The 17,670-nt window shown below is 40.4% G+C and overlaps 1 protein-coding gene and 1 long non-coding RNA gene across 3 annotated transcripts in view; one reads left to right on the forward strand and one right to left on the reverse strand.

Moving 5' to 3' along the window:
• sorcs3b (sortilin related VPS10 domain containing receptor 3b) overlaps positions 1–17,670 on the forward strand; it is a 51,738-nt gene that overhangs the window by 21,936 nt on the left and 12,132 nt on the right. Inside the window, exons 3-18 of the mRNA XM_088304583.1 lie at positions 72–171; positions 974–1,132; positions 1,257–1,330; positions 2,374–2,438; positions 3,727–3,845; positions 7,317–7,406; positions 8,217–8,396; positions 9,206–9,352; positions 10,799–10,901; positions 12,919–12,995; positions 13,084–13,175; positions 14,714–14,821; positions 15,636–15,753; positions 16,051–16,184; positions 16,654–16,767; positions 16,929–17,100. Of these exons, the coding sequence (XP_088160709.1) occupies positions 72–171; positions 974–1,132; positions 1,257–1,330; positions 2,374–2,438; positions 3,727–3,845; positions 7,317–7,406; positions 8,217–8,396; positions 9,206–9,352; positions 10,799–10,901; positions 12,919–12,995; positions 13,084–13,175; positions 14,714–14,821; positions 15,636–15,753; positions 16,051–16,184; positions 16,654–16,767; positions 16,929–17,100 (1,852 nt within the window). The remainder of the gene's footprint in view (positions 1–71; positions 172–973; positions 1,133–1,256; positions 1,331–2,373; positions 2,439–3,726; positions 3,846–7,316; positions 7,407–8,216; positions 8,397–9,205; positions 9,353–10,798; positions 10,902–12,918; positions 12,996–13,083; positions 13,176–14,713; positions 14,822–15,635; positions 15,754–16,050; positions 16,185–16,653; positions 16,768–16,928; positions 17,101–17,670) is intronic.
• The window catches only part of LOC148330132 (uncharacterized), a 52,177-nt gene that overhangs the window by 20,861 nt on the left and 13,646 nt on the right, over positions 1–17,670 (reverse strand). The gene's annotated exons all lie outside the window — the stretch shown is intronic.

Here is a 17,670-nt window from a genome sequence, read left to right on the forward strand (position 1 = left end):
CAGAAGAAACATATTCACACTCTATAGGCTCATTCATTTCCTTGCACCACGTGTATTTTTTTAATATGCAGGTCCAGCGACTATGGAAGCACCTACACGAAGCTTAACGACAAAGTGGGCTCGAGGACCGTGCTGAGCTACCTTTACGTGTGCCCCACCAACAAACAGAAGGTGTCTCATCCATTTATTTATTTATTTGTTACAATTAGGGGACTGACAAATAGAGTGGGCTAACTCATTTTTTTTTCTCACCTTGCAGGAGAGTGATTTGAAGTTTTATGACGGCAGTAAAATCTGGGGATTTATTGCTTGGTGATTTGAATATTTCCCGATACTTTTTTGGGGGTATAAATTATTAAAAGTTCATCGTAAGTAGCGTTGACTGATATTAATATGCAGATGCACTCGCACTAAAGCTAAAGTACTATTTTGTGTCACACGTTTTCGTGATTTACGTCCAGTTAGAAACAAAAATTCAGACGTTGAATCAAGGTTGGGGTCTGGTCTCTTCTTTGATGAATTTGTTGAGTTTTTCTTGTTTTCTGAAAATATTCATAAAAATTATTCTATAATGCTAACGAAATGATACAAATAATGGACAGCCTAGATATGTCAAATTTTGAACAAAACCTTCATTTCAACCAGTATTCATCTAGAAGATACGCTTTTTCTCAATTCAGTTCTGCATTTAACTTAAAAATTGTTAGCCTAGCTAGCTAAAAATTGTGTTTGTTCTCTTTATGTCTTTGTAGATTTTTAGTCACTCAGGTCATGGTCAGCAAAAATGTGAATCTGGCAACTGGACTCTTGTTTGTTTGCTTTTTTTTCCCCTGTATGGCGAAAACATTAAAAAACGACTCGCGCAATCATGCTATCAAGCTAACAAAATGACTTCAACGGAGTTAGCCCGCTCTACTTCTCAGCGGCTCAACTGTTGTTGCTCTATTGCCGCATTCCTCCCTCTGTACTTCAGATAATGATGCTGAGCGACCCGGAGGTGGAGAGCGCCGTTCTGATCAGCTCGGACGAGGGGGCGAGCTTCGAGAAGCATCCCATTAGCTTCAACGTCCTCAGCCTTCTCTTCCACCCGGCGCAGGAGAACTGGATCCTGGCCTACAGCCACGACAGCAAGGTAGATTTTTAAGAGTAGAAGCGCCAGCGAAATTGCTCGGATTGTCATGTGGATGCCTTGATTGCGGCGGGGGCTGCTTGCTATCTATTTCCCCGCCGTTATAACCGTCGCTATTATCTTGCAGCTGTACAGCTCCATGGACTTCGGGAAAAGGTGGCAGCTCGTGCATGACAACGTGATGCCGGGTCGATTCTACTGGTACGATCACGCACGCACATACATGCGCGTAGGTGCATTAGAGCCACACTGAGATTATATTTTTGAGATTAAAGTTGGAACATTATGGGAAAATAATTTATATAGAAAATTATATCTCTCAGAATTACAGTTTTAATCTAATTTTTTTTTTTTAAATTGCCTTTTAATTTCGAAAATATGATTTACAATATTACTGTAAAATGCCTTGGAAGTATGAAACTTTATATAAAATATTTAGAAGAAAAATCCCAAATTATTCCCCATAAAGTTTAACTTGAAAGAAATAATCAATGTTGAAAATATGACTATTTTATCAAGAGTAACTTTTGGCAAGTATACAACTTTATTCGAAAAAAAATTACAATTTAAATCTTGAATCTAAAGATCTTTTCTCATAAAAAGACTAAAGAAAATACATTTTTCTAAAGTATGACTTCATGGTTTTGATATTGAAAGTAAACATTTATTTTCTTGAAAATGTGCAACTTTATTCCTATAAGATTATAAATGTAACCATGAGAATATTTCTTTTCCTTAGTAAAATTCAACTAGAAGAAAAAGGCGACTTTTTCCTTTTTACTGAAAAATATAACTCCATTTATCAAAGATTGCAACTTTCATCCGTCAATTTTTCTGGGTGGTCCTTGTAATCCTCCGTACAGATTAAATGTCAATTTTTTTCTGTCCCATCTCTTCAATACTATATATTATTCATTTGGTATTTGGTTTCACACATGAAACTAGAGTATTTAGAGTGCCAATTTGATCCATGCAAATAAGCACTACTTTATAGTAATAAGTCACAAGTGCATCTTCAAGAACGACACTTTATTTTTGTGTGGCAGTCACATGAAACTGGCACATCCTGTGCTTTAGTCACCTGCTGTTTATTCCCCATTTTGCCTTGTTTGTCTCCTATTTTGGTGAATCGAGAGGTAATAGGCGCTCATTTAGTGGTTAAAAAAAAAAAAAAATAAACATGCTGTTATGGCTTTGAGACTGCAAAATTACAAGACTGTCCGTCTTCTCTTCCTTCCCGCCAGGGCGGTAATGGGGCTGGACAGAGAGTCGGACGTGGTCCACATCGAGACGCGTGTCGCCAAAGGCCGTGAGTGCTGCACGCCGAGGACCCTTTCGCCTTTTATTCAGAGCGAGGTCGCGAGCCGCTCCTCCAGGAAGCTCTCCCTGAAGTGCACTAAAGCGGAATCGGTCCAGCTGACAAAAACTGCACGGGGGGGTTGGTGGGGGTGGTATTTTTTGCACGTTGAAGGATGTTTCTTCTACTTAACGCGTCCCCGGCGTGTCGCCCTTTCAAAGCCGCGTGGCGCTCTAATGCGCAGTCAGTGCAATCACAAGCTTGGTCTTTATTGGTGCGATGGGGGGGGGGGGGGGGGGGGGCGATGCTCACAATCCACATGTGGCTTAAATGTTTATTGTGTGAGTTGTCTCGTCGTTGTTCACTGTACTGAGCTTTGATTTAACATCGACCGCTGAAACTAGACGGAAAGTGCATCTGGAAAGTATTGACAGGCTCTTGACTTTTTGTTTCAGCAACAATTTGCTTAGCTTAATTTATGAGATAACGCCCTTTTTTGCTGTTTATTTCCAGTTGTGTACTATCATGTATTCTACTTCTATCTCGTGGACATATTTACTAGACAACAGCCAAGCCGACGCTATTTTGCATATTGCCAATTAATGGCTCACATGTTCAAAATCAGAGCAGCACGGAGGGCGATTGGTTAGCGCGATGGCCTCACAACGTAGAGGTCGCGGGATTGATTCCTGCTGCGGCCTTCCTGTCGATTCCATGCCAGCGTGGGTTTTCTCCGGGTATTCCGGTTTCCTACCACATTCCAAAAACGTTCCTAAATTGTCCCTAGAGTGTGAGTGCGAGAGCGGATGGTTGTTTGTCTTTGAGTGCCCAGTGATTGGCTGGCAACCAATCCGGGTTGCACCCCGGGATAGGCTCCAGCATGCCCGCGACCCACGTGAGGAGAAATAAATGGATGGTTCAAATAATATCTAAGAAGCGCGTTGACAAAATCTCTGAATTGTACAAAATTCAAAATGTTGCTTTTGGAACGCGTCATCTGCACGCCACTGATTTTGAGTTTTCGATGAATCAAACGTATATTTTTAAAATGTGGGAGGAGATCCTCTGCGATATTTCAAACTAAAGCCTCCGAACTGTGAGGTAGACGTGCCAACCACAAGTTCCCCCCCCGTGCTGCCCCGCGTTGGAACATTTCCCTTCAAGTGTACAATTGCATTTTAAAGATTTGATGAACTGCGAGCGCACGTTGTGTGGCATCTCTAGTGCATACAAGCGCCACTTGAGGCTAAACGTTAGTCATTTACTACTGATTGATTTCCTTTTGGCGTCGTCTTCCCAGGTGCTCAGTATGTGAAGTGCAGAGCCCAGCGGTGCGCGGAGGCCAACAGGCAGTACCTTTTCCCGGGACACGTGGACACTAATTCGTTGGTCGTGCAGGATGAATACGTTTTCACTCAGGTCTGCGTGCCAATAAATTACTTTGTCCTTTTCCTTGCACTCCGAGGTCAACTTTGTTTACCCCCACCCCCACTCTTGTTTTTTTTGTTCGCTCTACATCCAATTCATGCTTTTCCATCAAAATTCTCATAATGGCACCCTGAAACACACCTGTTCCTCTGTGTGTGTTTTGATTATCTTTCAACTCATCATCATGGCAGCGCGTGTTTCCTCGCACAAAATATGTTTGCAAACGGAGAACCAAGGTGAAAAAATGAGCTGTGAATAAAAATCCTTAATGCCATTCACTTAACGTTTGACTCCAATTAGACGGCAGCCGTCAGGGCCATTATTCGAATTAAATTTTCCAAATGACCTCCGCTCTCATTGATTTCCACCCTCCGCTGAGCTGTTCTCTTGTTTGCAGCCTTGATGCGTTCAGTCGCGCATGTGATGCTGAATTTAAGACCCAGAACAATAAATCCAGTTTTGGCATATTTTAGGGACCGCCCCCATTTTAACGGCAGCCATCCAGTCACAGCCCATTTTAAAGACAGTGTAAAGTGAATTTGGAGGTTTTTTTTATAAATACTTAATTTTAAAGACAATGGCTGATATAAAGTGTGAAAAGATTTTGAAATATGTTGTACTGATTTGTGGTGATATAGCCTTTTCCCCTTGTAGTGGGGGGTGTGGCCAAACGACACCAAGTGACACACTTTGGGTATCCTTCACGAGTTAACCCTTCCCCACGAAATAAGCAACACAGTTAGCTCACAAGCTTGCTGGACGCTAGCTCAACTTGCTGACAGCGACTTCATTTTAAAAATCATTTTATTTACGTGCTGATTTTTATTAACAGAAGATAAATATATTTAAATTTTCTGGGCTTTGTGCTGCCGACACATTTATCAGGTGTGAAAATATGAAAGTTACTATTTTTTTTAGAGAGCTGTCCATGTTTCAAAAAAAAAAAAAAAAAAAAATACTGATTTATCCAACGCAGAACAACATACACATTCTGTCTACTGTAGTACCCGAGACTGACCTGTGAGAGGCAGCATGGTGCCACAAGGCATACACACGGCTGAAAATACACTAGAGAAAGAGTAGTTGTAGTAGTTTAAACTTAGCTAAACATTATGTTGATTGCACACAACAGGACCTTATTCTGTAAATATTGAGTTAAGTTTAACGTTGTCGGATCAGATTATAGTAGCACGAAGACTAGCCTGTGAGAGGAGACATTGTGCCGAAGGAGATCGAGACATATTTTTGTCCAGCCTTTCTAAATGGCTGGACAAAAATGTTTTTTTACCATTTCACCCATTTTTTCCCCTGCGTCGACCGTTTGTTGACTTTGTTTTTCATTCGTTAACTTTGCATTTGTCACGTTTTCGTGCTGCTTTTTTTAAACAAACTGTTAAATTGCTCTATTCAGCGAGTCTGCTTTGGAGGTCCAAGATTCGCCGGTTACGTCCCCTACTACAAGATGTTTACTTTTTGAAAAATTGAATATAATGGTATCCTATTGTATTTTTATTTATTTATCCGGCTACAAGATGTAATCTTTTAATTTAAAATCATCTGGCAGAAATGACGCCTGTACTAGCAGTGACCCAGTTCCACTTCATTCGCAGACTTGATTGGAACGTCTGCATCATAAGAGTGAAAAAAAAATTGTAAACATACGACGGCAAGTTTCAGAAATGCTCATTCAATAAAAATACATTTAGCCGAGATGAGATTGCGAACACGACGCCGGACGCCGAATGTGGCGGGCGGGCGGGCACCCGCCGGCGACTTTCCGGTGACTTTCATTGCCAGAGGGGGCTTGGGGGGGGGGGCAGTTGGATTTAACTTGACAAAGAGTAATGAGGTTATCGATTGGGGCTACAACGAAATAAGCAGTCTTCAACACCCGCACGCTCCCGCGGGAACAGAAGGAACGGTCGAGTGCAACATCCTCAAAAATGAGGCCTTAGAAAAGGCAACGCATTGATTTTCGATAGATTATTCCATTAGAGTACTAATGTAGTGCGTAGGGGGACAAACACCATCCTTCTAGTTGATTGCAAAATAAGCAAGCGGGCCGACGTTGGCCGGGGCTTCTAAGTGGATGGGAAAGCGCGAGTGCATTAAGGTCCTCCAGACACGCTGTAGATAAAGTCAACATCATTTCCAGCGCCTCTTAGCTTGGGACTAATTGAGATAATGATGAGCATTTCTGTTGTGCTTGCATTTCCGTACGCTCTTGACACCACACGCAGCGTTTTGGAGAGGCAGTCATAAATTGTGAAATAAATACAGTACGCCTCCTTCAGGAGACGCCTTTTCACTCGGCGTCCTTATTTTGCGGCATCTCGGGTGCCTGAAAATTCTCTCACATAGGAGAGGAAGGAAAACAAAAGACACCCGTCCCATTTCAGTTTTTTTTGTATTGAAATAAATCAGACAGCCTCCATAGAAATAAATACAAAGTTGTGTTCATGTGATGTCAGGTTACCCAGTGAAGACATGAATAGCGTCGCTGTCAAAAGTTTAGCAATTCTACAGTTGCCCCAGTTGTTATTGACACGTTGAAAGCATCTGCGTCATATTTAGCCGTTCTAGCGAGTTCGCCCTCTTTTTCCGCCACTCTAACTGTCAAACCTGCAAGTCTCTTCCCGGCTCAAAGGCACATTTTCTGAACCCTCGTTGCGCTTTGCCGACGGGGTTTGTCACTTTCCTCTAGGAAAGTCGCGGAGGCGTCCTCACTATGCACTCTCGCCTTTGTTACGCACTGTATGGCTTCCTGTGGGGAAATATTGACAGAATGATTCTTACTAGGGGGCTCTAACACACTCTGAGGTTTAACGGAAAATAAATATATGCCTTTAAAATGCTTGAATAAGATTGTTTGCTCCCCCCCCCCTTGAAGTTTAAAGGAGTTTCCCCGTTTCTTATAGTCGATGTAAAATGAAAATAAATGAGTTTAATATTTGAAGTGCCACAGAGACAAGTGTTATTAACAACCCTGCCAAATATGATTGATTAAAGAAAATTGCTAGTATATAAAATTAATCTTGTTTCGGATAAGAGTTGATGTGATCTGAAGGTGCTCAAGTTTTTATGCAGTGGGGGAGGGGTCAATTGTTTTAGCCACACTCAAAATATTAGGAAAAATTCATGAGTAATGTTACATACCAATGGAGCGGCAGAGCAGAATGGCTTGCTCAAAGAGACATTTTCAAAAAATAAGCAGTTGACAAGAGAGAGACTTTTTGTTGCTTCTTTCAGTTTTTCGACGCATTTTCGTCACACTAGACAAGGTCCTTTTTTTTTTTTTTAAATGGTAAAAAAATTCAATGCCAAACAATAATACATTTTGTGGTGTAACCGCATCAAATTATGAGCAGAACAGCTTCCCTTCCATTCAAACAGGATGCATGTGTTTTGATTGGTGGCGCGATCAGAAAGTGACGCTCGGTTCTTTTGCTTTTCATGACCAAGGTAACCAAGTCGGGACGAGCCAGCTACTTTGTGTCCTACATGAGGGAAGCATTCAAACGCATGCAGTTACCCAAATATTGTCTGCCCAAGGTAAGTGTCAAGAAGCAACAAATATTGCTTCAATCGTGGATTGTGTTAAATGTCCACCTAGTAGAAAGCAAAGCTTTGACTCAGGTTTAACATTTAACGTCTCAAATTTGTTTGAGGCTTTAGAAAAAAATATATACACACTTGGAAGCACTTTTTTTTTCACCCTGCGGTCAATTGAGTCAACAAAATAAAAACTTTCCCATTAATGCCAAATATACAAAAGGGTGAATGTATTTTTTTTTCATAAAGTGCCATCATGAGACTAGGATTTCACGGTGCATTTTGAGCAGACAATATTAAAAAGGCATAAACTTATATGATCAAGGTGGTATGGAATATTCAAGCTTTTAAGGGACGTTTTGTCAAATGAAAGTTGAGCCATTTTATTTATTTTTTTAAATCATACAGGGCAACCTCAATATAATGGCCTGATTGGTTGTAGGGGTCGTCTGTTAGAGCCGATTGTCCACTTTTTGAGGGGACTAATGACACCCAATATAGTAAAAAAAAAAAAAAAAAAAAAAAGAAAAATAATAAAAAAAAATATATATATATATATATATATATGTTGATGGCGGCAAATTCAGGAACAAGTAAACTTTGATAGTTAAAGTAAAAGGATGTTTTAAGTGGACTCGACATAATTTTTGGTTCTTGGAACTACTGACTATGTTTCACTACTATTTTCATTCTGTAATCACTTCTAATGACGATATTCAAGCCCCGCCCCTTCCCTATTTCAAATACATACACTTTGCACTTTTGACTTTTAACCATGCTGATGCTTTTTTGTGTGGCTTCCTTGTGCAGGACATGCATATCATCAGCACAGATGAGAAGCAGGTGTTTGCTGCGGTCCAGGAGTGGAACCAGAACCACACGTACAGCCTGTACATCTCCGACTCGCCCGGCGTCTACTTCACTCTTTCGATGGAAAATCTCAGGACCACCAAGGGACCCACTGGGAACCTGCTGGTCGACTTCTATAAGGTAGTGACTTTGCCCGTTTATTTTTTTTTTATCCTACACAAGCGCAACTTAGTAGTGACATTTTAATATCAATTACAAGAGTGTGACATGCAGTAGGGATTTACTTTGATTTATCAGTTTCTACAACAACTATGATAACGGGCATATCGACACTGAGCCATCGATACATCGGTACTTGCACGCTACTCATGTTATTGATTTCCTGCCAGCACAATTGCGGGCAGACGTGCCGCAAAAAAAGGTGGTGGATTGTTATTTTACAGCACTCGATATAGTTAAGGCAAAGTGCCAAGTTTGTGGCAATTTTTTTTTGTACAACAGCAACAACACAAGCAATTTGTTCATGAGCACACATTCTGTGTCACAGTGAATGTGACGAAAAAAAAAAAAAAAAGCTACACCAATAGTACAGTTTCCCGAAATGGCAAAATGTCGGTTAGCTTCAACCATCAATTTGCCAAAAAAATGAATAAAATAAATAAAACAGCATGAAGGTTAGATTGATCTAATCGAAGTTAATTTAAGTTAAGGTTTTTTTTTTTTTTTTTATATACCTTTATTATTTTTTATCACAAAGCATAATAATTAAATTTCATTATAAATTTATCCTGGACTTTTTTTTTTTTTTTTTTTACAAAATTAGCCTCTTAATTCATAGAAGTACAAGTTAATAGCTTTAACCTGAAATACCAGAAATGGAAAAAAAATTGTTAAATTCACACAAAATCTGGTGATGCCTGCTTTTGCATTTCAACATTTGATCTTCACCCTGCCGTAAAATCCAGAATGTACATTTTGTGACTGTCCAGGTGGAGGGGATAAACGGCATGTATCTGGCCAACAAGCTGGTGGAGCAGTGCGTCAAGACGTTCATCACCTACAACAAAGGACAAACGTGGGCCCTGCTGCCGGCGCCCGCCGCCGACGTGGCCGGCAACAACATCCACTGCGTGATGGTGAGCGAAGCCCCCCGCACGAATCATGCGTCGCACCTTTTGACCTTATCAACCGCGCTTTGGATGCTCTTTGATTTACGGCCCAAATTTGCACTCGGCCGGCCACGAGGGCGCTTTGGCTTCGCCGTCGCCAGCCTCGCTAAATGACCAACGGGGAGGCTCTGAATAGTTTTATTATCTGTGTAAGTCACACCGTGTCATTAGGTGTAGTTTCAGGGGGCGGCAGACTTTCCATTAACCTGCGTGACTTCAATTCACCAAATGTAGTCGCGCCGGGCTAATGAATGTTAGATAACACCGAATTATATTATATGGATGTGTTGTCAGGGAGTCAGCAGGTGAGATATGCAACTTATATCAGACACCATATGCTTCTTGGATCTCTTTTGGAAATAGAGTCATCAGACATAGCAAGATTTGAGCGGGTAAGAGAAAAATGAGAATAAGGTAACAGTTACATAGGCGTTTTGGTTTCATATACAATTGTATACCACCAAGAGAACCCCCAAAAATAAAATAAAATAAATCAATATAAATAAATGTAAAAAAAATCGATTTTTTGTGTGGAAATGGCACAAAAAGGCGCATTTTTTTCCCCGATTGACTTTTTTTACGAAACGTCATTAGCTTAGTTAGCGCCACAGCCCATTAGTCGCATAACGTTAGCATTTTGGTTAACGAGCTAACAACAGCGTGCCATTATTTGGCCGCTAATGATGCTAAATTGTTGACTATAGCACGTGCAAATTCCTAACTGTATTATCAATGCCAAGGAAATGTCTGCTCTGTGATCTTGTGGTGGGTCCTAAAAGGTCAGTCAATATGTGGATTTCTGCTTTGAAAATGGCCTCAATTCTGCACTGCATTTACACTCCGTTAATAAAAAACTCCTTCAAAAGAAATCACTATTAACCACAGATTTACGGCAATCGAATGGCCGATTTTCCAGTGCCGTGGTTGGTTCCAGGATTTCCAGTGAAATATATTGCGCTCATCGACAACAAGATGCTGCGCCTTGGGCTGTAGTTCACATTTCACTTTGCTGCAGCGATGACCCCAGTACTGACCTCTGACCCCTCCCTTGTCCCCTCGCACCACATGCCTTAACCTCAGTGGCCTCACTGATGTTCTCCAATATGCAGCATAAGGAGTGGAAATGATTTTGAGTTTCTTAGCGTTACATCCTGGGAGACTTTAATTACACGCTTGTTTGCGTTCGGGAAGGAAAAAAAAAAAGAAAAATTAAATGCCCTCCATTTCCTCATTGTTTTTTTTCTTTTTATCTGGGAGACAACAAAAGCGTCTTTTGTTTCTTCCTGAAAATGAGAGCACTTTTCTCTTGTGATGAAGGCATGGCCGTTTCCGATTGATTGTGGACAAATGATAAATAATTCTGTCCGCATGTAATGTGGTGCTATTTTTAATCTTTCTTCATTTTGTTGACAGCCTTTTTGTTCGCTGCATCTTCACTTAGAGATGTCAGAGAATCCCTACACATCTGGACCAATCACCAGCAAAAAGTCAGTACCGGGAATCATTGTTGCGACAGGTACGGCATTTTGTTATTGGTATTGATTTATTTACAATATGTGTTGTTGTATAACGTTCCGTCTACTGTTTTTGATTCACAATAGACACTCGCTATTTGCTAAAATCCGATGTCCATTATAAACGCATTTTAAAAAAAAAATAGTAAAGATAACCACAAGAGCGCCGGATCAATTGGCAACAATTGGAAAAAGTAATCCACAAACCCGCAATCATGCATCGAGACGACTGTATTATCCATGTCCTGTCAAAAATCAATAACGTGTGACTGAATTATTTCACCCTGAAAAGAAAATCACAAAACTGTCAAAGATCGAATAATTTATAACTTCATTGAATTTATTTTAAAAAAAAAAGACAAAAAAATCACATGCGTGGAACATGAAATGGACATCGAGGAGGCTTTTTCAAATAGCTCAGTCTTGAACTAGAATGGGAGATTCCTCATGTTTGCTTTTTTTTTTTTAAATCATTGCAAGCGATACGGTTAATCCTTGACAAATGTGTGATTTATGCTACCCTTCTACCCACCCACTCTGCCATTAGAACAATAAAACTGACAAAAGGTCAATGGGAGAAATGATTCATAACTGCAATAAACAAAAAGCACATACGTGACAAATACAAAAAACATCTGGAGGAGACAAAAAGTTTGAACGTCTACGCCGTTATTAGCGGTTCAAATAATATACTCTCCATCCGTTGACGAGTCAAAGAAATGTAAAACTGTGAGCGATCGAAAATCTAGACTTTCCTTCACCTTTAGTCCTGATGCAGATAGCGCTTTGGGGGCGGGGCGGTTTTCACTCATCTAAAGCACTCGGAGTTGCATTTTTGATCGATAAATAGAGATAAATAGATAAATAGAGAGATAGAGTAGGTTGCTCCTGTCAAAAAATGATTCACGATTCTTCCCGTACTTTCCCAATAAAACCATGAAGGATTTTTCACACCGCACTTAGTAACGAGTGGTGCGCCGTCCATTAATCTATTTCTTTATGTTAAGTACCGAACGTCATGTCGCATCAAACCACAACGTCAAAAAGTGCGTCCAATAGGAAAGGATTTATCATTTTGTAGTGCTAACAGCAACAGACAAACCAGTGGGAAAAGTCAACCTAAAACTTTCTGGTCTGACAAACACAGCTTTGTCTCAGCTAGCTTAATGCTAACACATGGCATCGACATTACAGTTTAAATCTTTAATGACTCAATATTTGAACACAAAAGGCGCAGCAACCTAAATGCAAAGACATTATGTGCAACAACACTGAATAATTTCTGCAGTTTTAATACGCGGTCTTTTTACATGTATTATGTGCGTGTGTGTATTACGAGACCCACTGGGGGCCAAAGTGCACACAACAGGGCAACCCATATGCTATACCTCCCGGGCAAGTGGAATAGAATTATCGAGTGTGACTGTATATAAGAAGAAAGGACAACTCAACTCAACTATTAATGTGTTCCATTTTATTTTTATTCAATAACTGGAATCTATATTTATTGGGTTTTATTTTTTAGCAATAAATTACAACGCATGGTGAAATCCGTATAGGTTAATTCGTATTATAGGCTAAATTTAGAAACAAAAACTTAAAACAGCCCCAAAACCTGAAGTGCCAGAAAAAAAAAAAGTAAAGCCACTTTTGAAATGAGCGTCAAAAGACCATTTACGGACACGTGAATCCATCTTTGATTAAAATTTGCAGTTAACCAGTGTAATCGGGTCTTAAATCAAAAAGGAGGCTAAAAGCTCAAATTGAATCCGATTGCCAGTATGTGTGTACCCCGTTTCAGAAAGCTTTTTTTTTTTCCCTCATAACACACCGCCTCTTTTTGCCTTCAAGCTTAAATCTCAGTTGACAATATAAAGTTGCATTAATGTGTCCTCTGTTGGGGAATGAGGGCGTACAAAGATTCACCAAATAATTCAATATTTTATCAGATGATGCTGCATTTCAGTATACTGAGTCATTTTCCCGTGTGAAATAATCGTTTCCCCTTCCTTACACTAGGCAATATTGGAACGGAATTGTCCTCCGCCAACCTTGGCATGTTCATAACGTCTGATGCAGGGAATAGCTGGCGACAGGTAGGCGTGCGTGCGCAAATGCTGCTTTGAAAGAAAAAAAAAAAGTGTGTCATTAGCACAACTGTTGTTTTCCTTTCTTCATGTGTAGATCTTTGATGAAGAGCACAACATTTGGTTCCTGGACAACGGAGGAGCTTTGCTGGCCGTGCTGCACGCACCCACGCCGATTCGACACTTGTGGTGCGTACAGCTATTACGCAACAGTACAATGGAGTTAGAACGTTTTTTTTCCTTTTAGTCCAAGTTTGCATGATTAGCTCCTCTATATTTAAAGTATTATATTCAGTGTCCCTTATATCTAGCGTACGAACATCTACGAGTACACTTTTTGTCCAATTCAGCGTATGAGTAGAACAACAAGAGTACCCAAGTGGAGTAGAGCTACTATGCCCCAAAGTTTTTTTTCACCTACATTTCATATGACATTACACACAGGTAGGACAACAACATGTCACCAACGTTATTATCGCGAACGAAAACGAACAAAATGAGTAAAACATACAATTGAAAATACATTGCCCAAAACAAAATAAAAACTAAATTAGATACGGAAGAAGAAAGGTCAGCGATCATTTGGGAAATGTAGTTTACTTTATGATACAACAGGTACTTTTTTTATATTGGACATGACAAATACTCCATATAAACACACTAATGCTAAAACTAAAAAAAAAAAACATTTTTGAAACAATAAACTGAAAGGAATTAACAAGCATGCTCTAAAAACTTTAAAATATCGGAATTAAAAAAACAAAACAAAAGTCAAAGTGAAATAAATTATTTTTGTTAATTATTTTTTTCCCCACAAGTAAACTCATGTCTGCCATCTAGTGGTGAATAGTGATATCACAACTTAAAATTGCAGTAAATTTATATTTGCCGTTTGGCATCCACCAATTGGCCTACTGGCTGATTAAATAAGTCTTTTTTTTCCCCGTTTAGTGAATGTTTCTCACCATTTTTGGGTTATTAATAAAAATTAAAATAAAAACTAAAAAAAAATATTGGGGAAAATTTGAATGAATGGCAAAGCTTGTTCAACCAGTGCAAAAATCTCATACAAAAGTAGAAAAAAAAAAAGTTCCGCGTAAGGCAATTGTTTCACTAGTGTGCCTTTGTCGTTCTAATTGTGTCCTTAATTGTCTTACGAGTGAGGACAAATGGTGTTCGAGTACACGGACTTAAATTGGATATTGAGACTACTGAGTAAATGCTTTGCATTTTGCTGCTCCTCAATTGTCACAATCATTTCCAGCAGCAACGAGTCAGTTACAGGCAGCTGCCTGCGCTGGGATACGACGCCCTGAATGCTTTTATGTAAATCTGCTGTACAACAAGGTGGAAATGGGAAGCTGAGAACGGTCTCCTCAGTCGCTCACGTTGCGGCAGCTTAGTAACATCGTCTACTTTGGCATCCCCGCACTCGCCCACCCTCCCCGTCAAAAGTGATTAAGCTGCTCAAGAGGTGATTTCCACGGCGGCCCAAATCTATTTCCAGTGCTACAACCTGAGTCATCTCTCTCTTTGCGGGTGTTTTGTCACTTATATTCGTCAGGAACATTTATCCTTGAGTTTTTGGCTGTCCTGAAATATTGTCACCTTGAGGAGGATCCCAAGTGCTTCATTTGTTTTATACAAAGCAAAAAGCGTTTATCATATTTCACGTCCTCTCATTTTTCTTGTTGCCTAAACGTCGCACTCTATTGTGTGACATGAAGGATCAGTCTAGACGAAGGCAAGAAGTGGGACCGTCACACGTTCTCCCTGGCACCGCTCTACGTGGACGGAGTTCTGATGGAGTCGGAATCGGACAATCACATCATCACGTAAGGGACGGGAAGACGTTGACCTTACGTCGGTGAAAACCAGCAACCTCCACTTTTCTATTGCAGGCCGAGCTAACTTGATATTCACTAATGAATGTGTGTAAAGCAACAGAGAGTATTTTTTTGTGAATCGAGCCCGAGTCTGTTAAACTTCTATTTTTGAATTTATCTATCTATTCTTGAGAAAGTTATTTTCTATTTGATGCAAGAGAAAATCCATCTAAGTTTTGGACCAAAACAGCATAACTCAAATGTATCAAACCTAACTATTTGCATTCATTGACTGAAAAAAAACAAACAAAAAAAAAACATCCATACTTTCAATCTTGAGGCAATATAACGTGCACGGCTCCCGCAGAGTGAGCAGGGAAGAGGCGGAGTTTTACGACACTGCTTGGACAATTAAGCATTCAAGAGCGTTAATAGATTTGTTCTCAAATCACTTTTAAAACTTTAAATTGGTAAATAATGCTTAAGAATGAACAAACAATAAAAGGCGGTGACAGAAATGTGAAAAAATATCAAATTGAACATGTATGGTTTCTTCAACTGAAATATAAACCGCATACATATTTCTCACTTGGTGTCTGCCTGACTTCCTGTTTCGATCAACGGGGCAGTTACAATTCAGCCCTCTGAACTCTGCCTAGCAACAAGCGGCCATGTGAGCAAGAAAAACAATTCTATTGATCTCCACAGTCGCATTTGATTATACAACACACTAAAAACTTCTTAGACTCTTTTGCCACTCCTGACTCAAGACATGCTCAAATGCATTTCTAACAGAAAAAAATCTTTCTAATTCATCCCATAGTTTCTTTGGCCACTTCAGCCATCGGTCAGAGTGGCAGCTGATGAAAATCGACTACAAGGGCCTGTTCAGTCAGAGATGCATGGATGGCGACTATCAGACATGGTCCCTGCACAACAAGGTAACAAGACGACTTGACGCGTTCTTACAAGATTTGAGTAGGAAAGGGTAACACGGCGAACGGTGGCAAGATGAAGAGAGACGGTATAAAAAAAAAAAAAGAAAAATTACCAACATTAGGTCTAACCTGCCTCTGCGCAGACATAATCTATGCGCCGTTCTCACCCTCACACAAACAAGACTCCAATGAGACTATTTTCAAAATGCCTTTATATTTGTACACAATCTTGCTGTATTCATCGAGAAGGTGCTTTGTCAACGTCAACACCTTTTTTGAGTGCTTGTGTTTTCACTCCAGGGTGAGCTGTGTGTGATGGGAGAGAAACAGATTTTCATGAAGCGCAGGCCCGGAAACCGCTGCATGTTGTCCCAGGACTATTCCAGGATCTATTCCTCCGAGCCATGCCACTGCACCGCCTACGACTTTGAATGGTGACTACTTCTTCTCCCCGTTAAACACTTCTAAATTTCACAAAGTTACCGCTAATTGCTTCCCTGACATGTTTGCAAAGAGACTCGGTTATGGAGTGGACGTTAATTAAAGACGAGCGGATCCGTTTGCATGCATTAATACAGTATCAGGTTCCAAGAGTAGCAAATATGACTGCGTTCTTTGAATTTAATTATAGCGAGAACTTTTCATCACTCCGCTGCGATTTGCAAATAGCGTATTAGAATTCAATTAATAATGAATTGCTCAATTAATTTTAAATGTCTGTCAGATATTCTGTTTGATCAAGCTTGTCTGACAATCTTGTCGCTATTTATGGCGTTAAAATATGCCGCTATGAAACAATTATAAAAGCGTCCTTGTGAAGTTTGGATTTTTTGGCAGGCTAGAGAATTCCATGAAAGTCCTTGTGCTTTTTTTTCCCCCCTTTTGTTTTCTCGTGCGTGGCAGTGACTACGGCTGGGAACGTCGCACCGATGGGAAGTGCTCCCCTGCTTTTTGGTTCGATCCAAACGTAATGGCCAAAAGTTGCAGCGCGGGCCAGAGTTTCCTCAACAGCACCGGGTAAGTATTCCCAAGCATCCCCCCAAAAAAAACAATATGACTCCACGCACGCTTATGTCTAATGTTCTATGCAAAGAACCAGAGATACTGTAAAATGGAAAGTACGTGAGTCGTGGATTATGAACAAGTTAATCATCTTTGGCATTGCTTTTCTTTCTCAGGTATCGCAAAGTTTTGTCAAATAACTGCAAAGAGGTTGGGAGGAACGTATACTCGCCCAGACGACAGGGGTGTCGCCCCAGACCGCCCCGAGGCCTCCGCTTGACCACCGGTAGCGGCGAGCTAAGCGCCCGTGTTGGAAGCAACGTGACATTCGTGGTGCATCTCCAAGATGTAAGTCGTAGTTTGACACGGGGTATGCTACTTTACCATTATTTTTTTTAAGTCATTTTCACCCAAAAATTTGATACACAGGGCGCAACAAGCATCTGTTGTAATGCAGTATTTCAGCCTAGGGGGCGCCAGACGTTGCATCTTGCAGCTTTAAATGTAGAAAGCTACAATGGCGTGTAGTGTGTTGTCTCATGTTCGCCCTGTTTGTCCAGCGTGTTGACAAGTTCTAATTACTGTGTGCAAGCTAATTAGAATCTCTGATTAGCATCGCTAATTAGCCTTATGCACATTGCAGCTCTGGATGAGGTGGCTTGAGTTAATCAGGTCAAGTCAGAGCCACCCTGAAAGCGACATACGGTAACTTGTACAACGAGTGTAAAATGACATCGAAATATCCACGGGAAGGTTGTCGGTCCATTTATAGCTCACGTGTGTGTTGTCTGACGTCGGGCTGCTGGTATTTGAGTCGCCATACGTGCCCAATTAGGACTCTTAAATGTTCACGTGAAGAAGAATTAACGCTGTCACGTTTCAGCACACCAGAATAAATCTTGTCTTCATCGCAAGATG

The sequence above is a fragment of the Idiotropiscis lumnitzeri genome, chromosome 9 (genome assembly GCF_059441095.1).
Source record: "Idiotropiscis lumnitzeri isolate Australia: NSW breed Sydney's pygmy pipehorse chromosome 9, RoL_Ilum_1.0, whole genome shotgun sequence".
NCBI lineage: Eukaryota > Metazoa > Chordata > Actinopteri > Syngnathiformes > Syngnathidae > Idiotropiscis > Idiotropiscis lumnitzeri.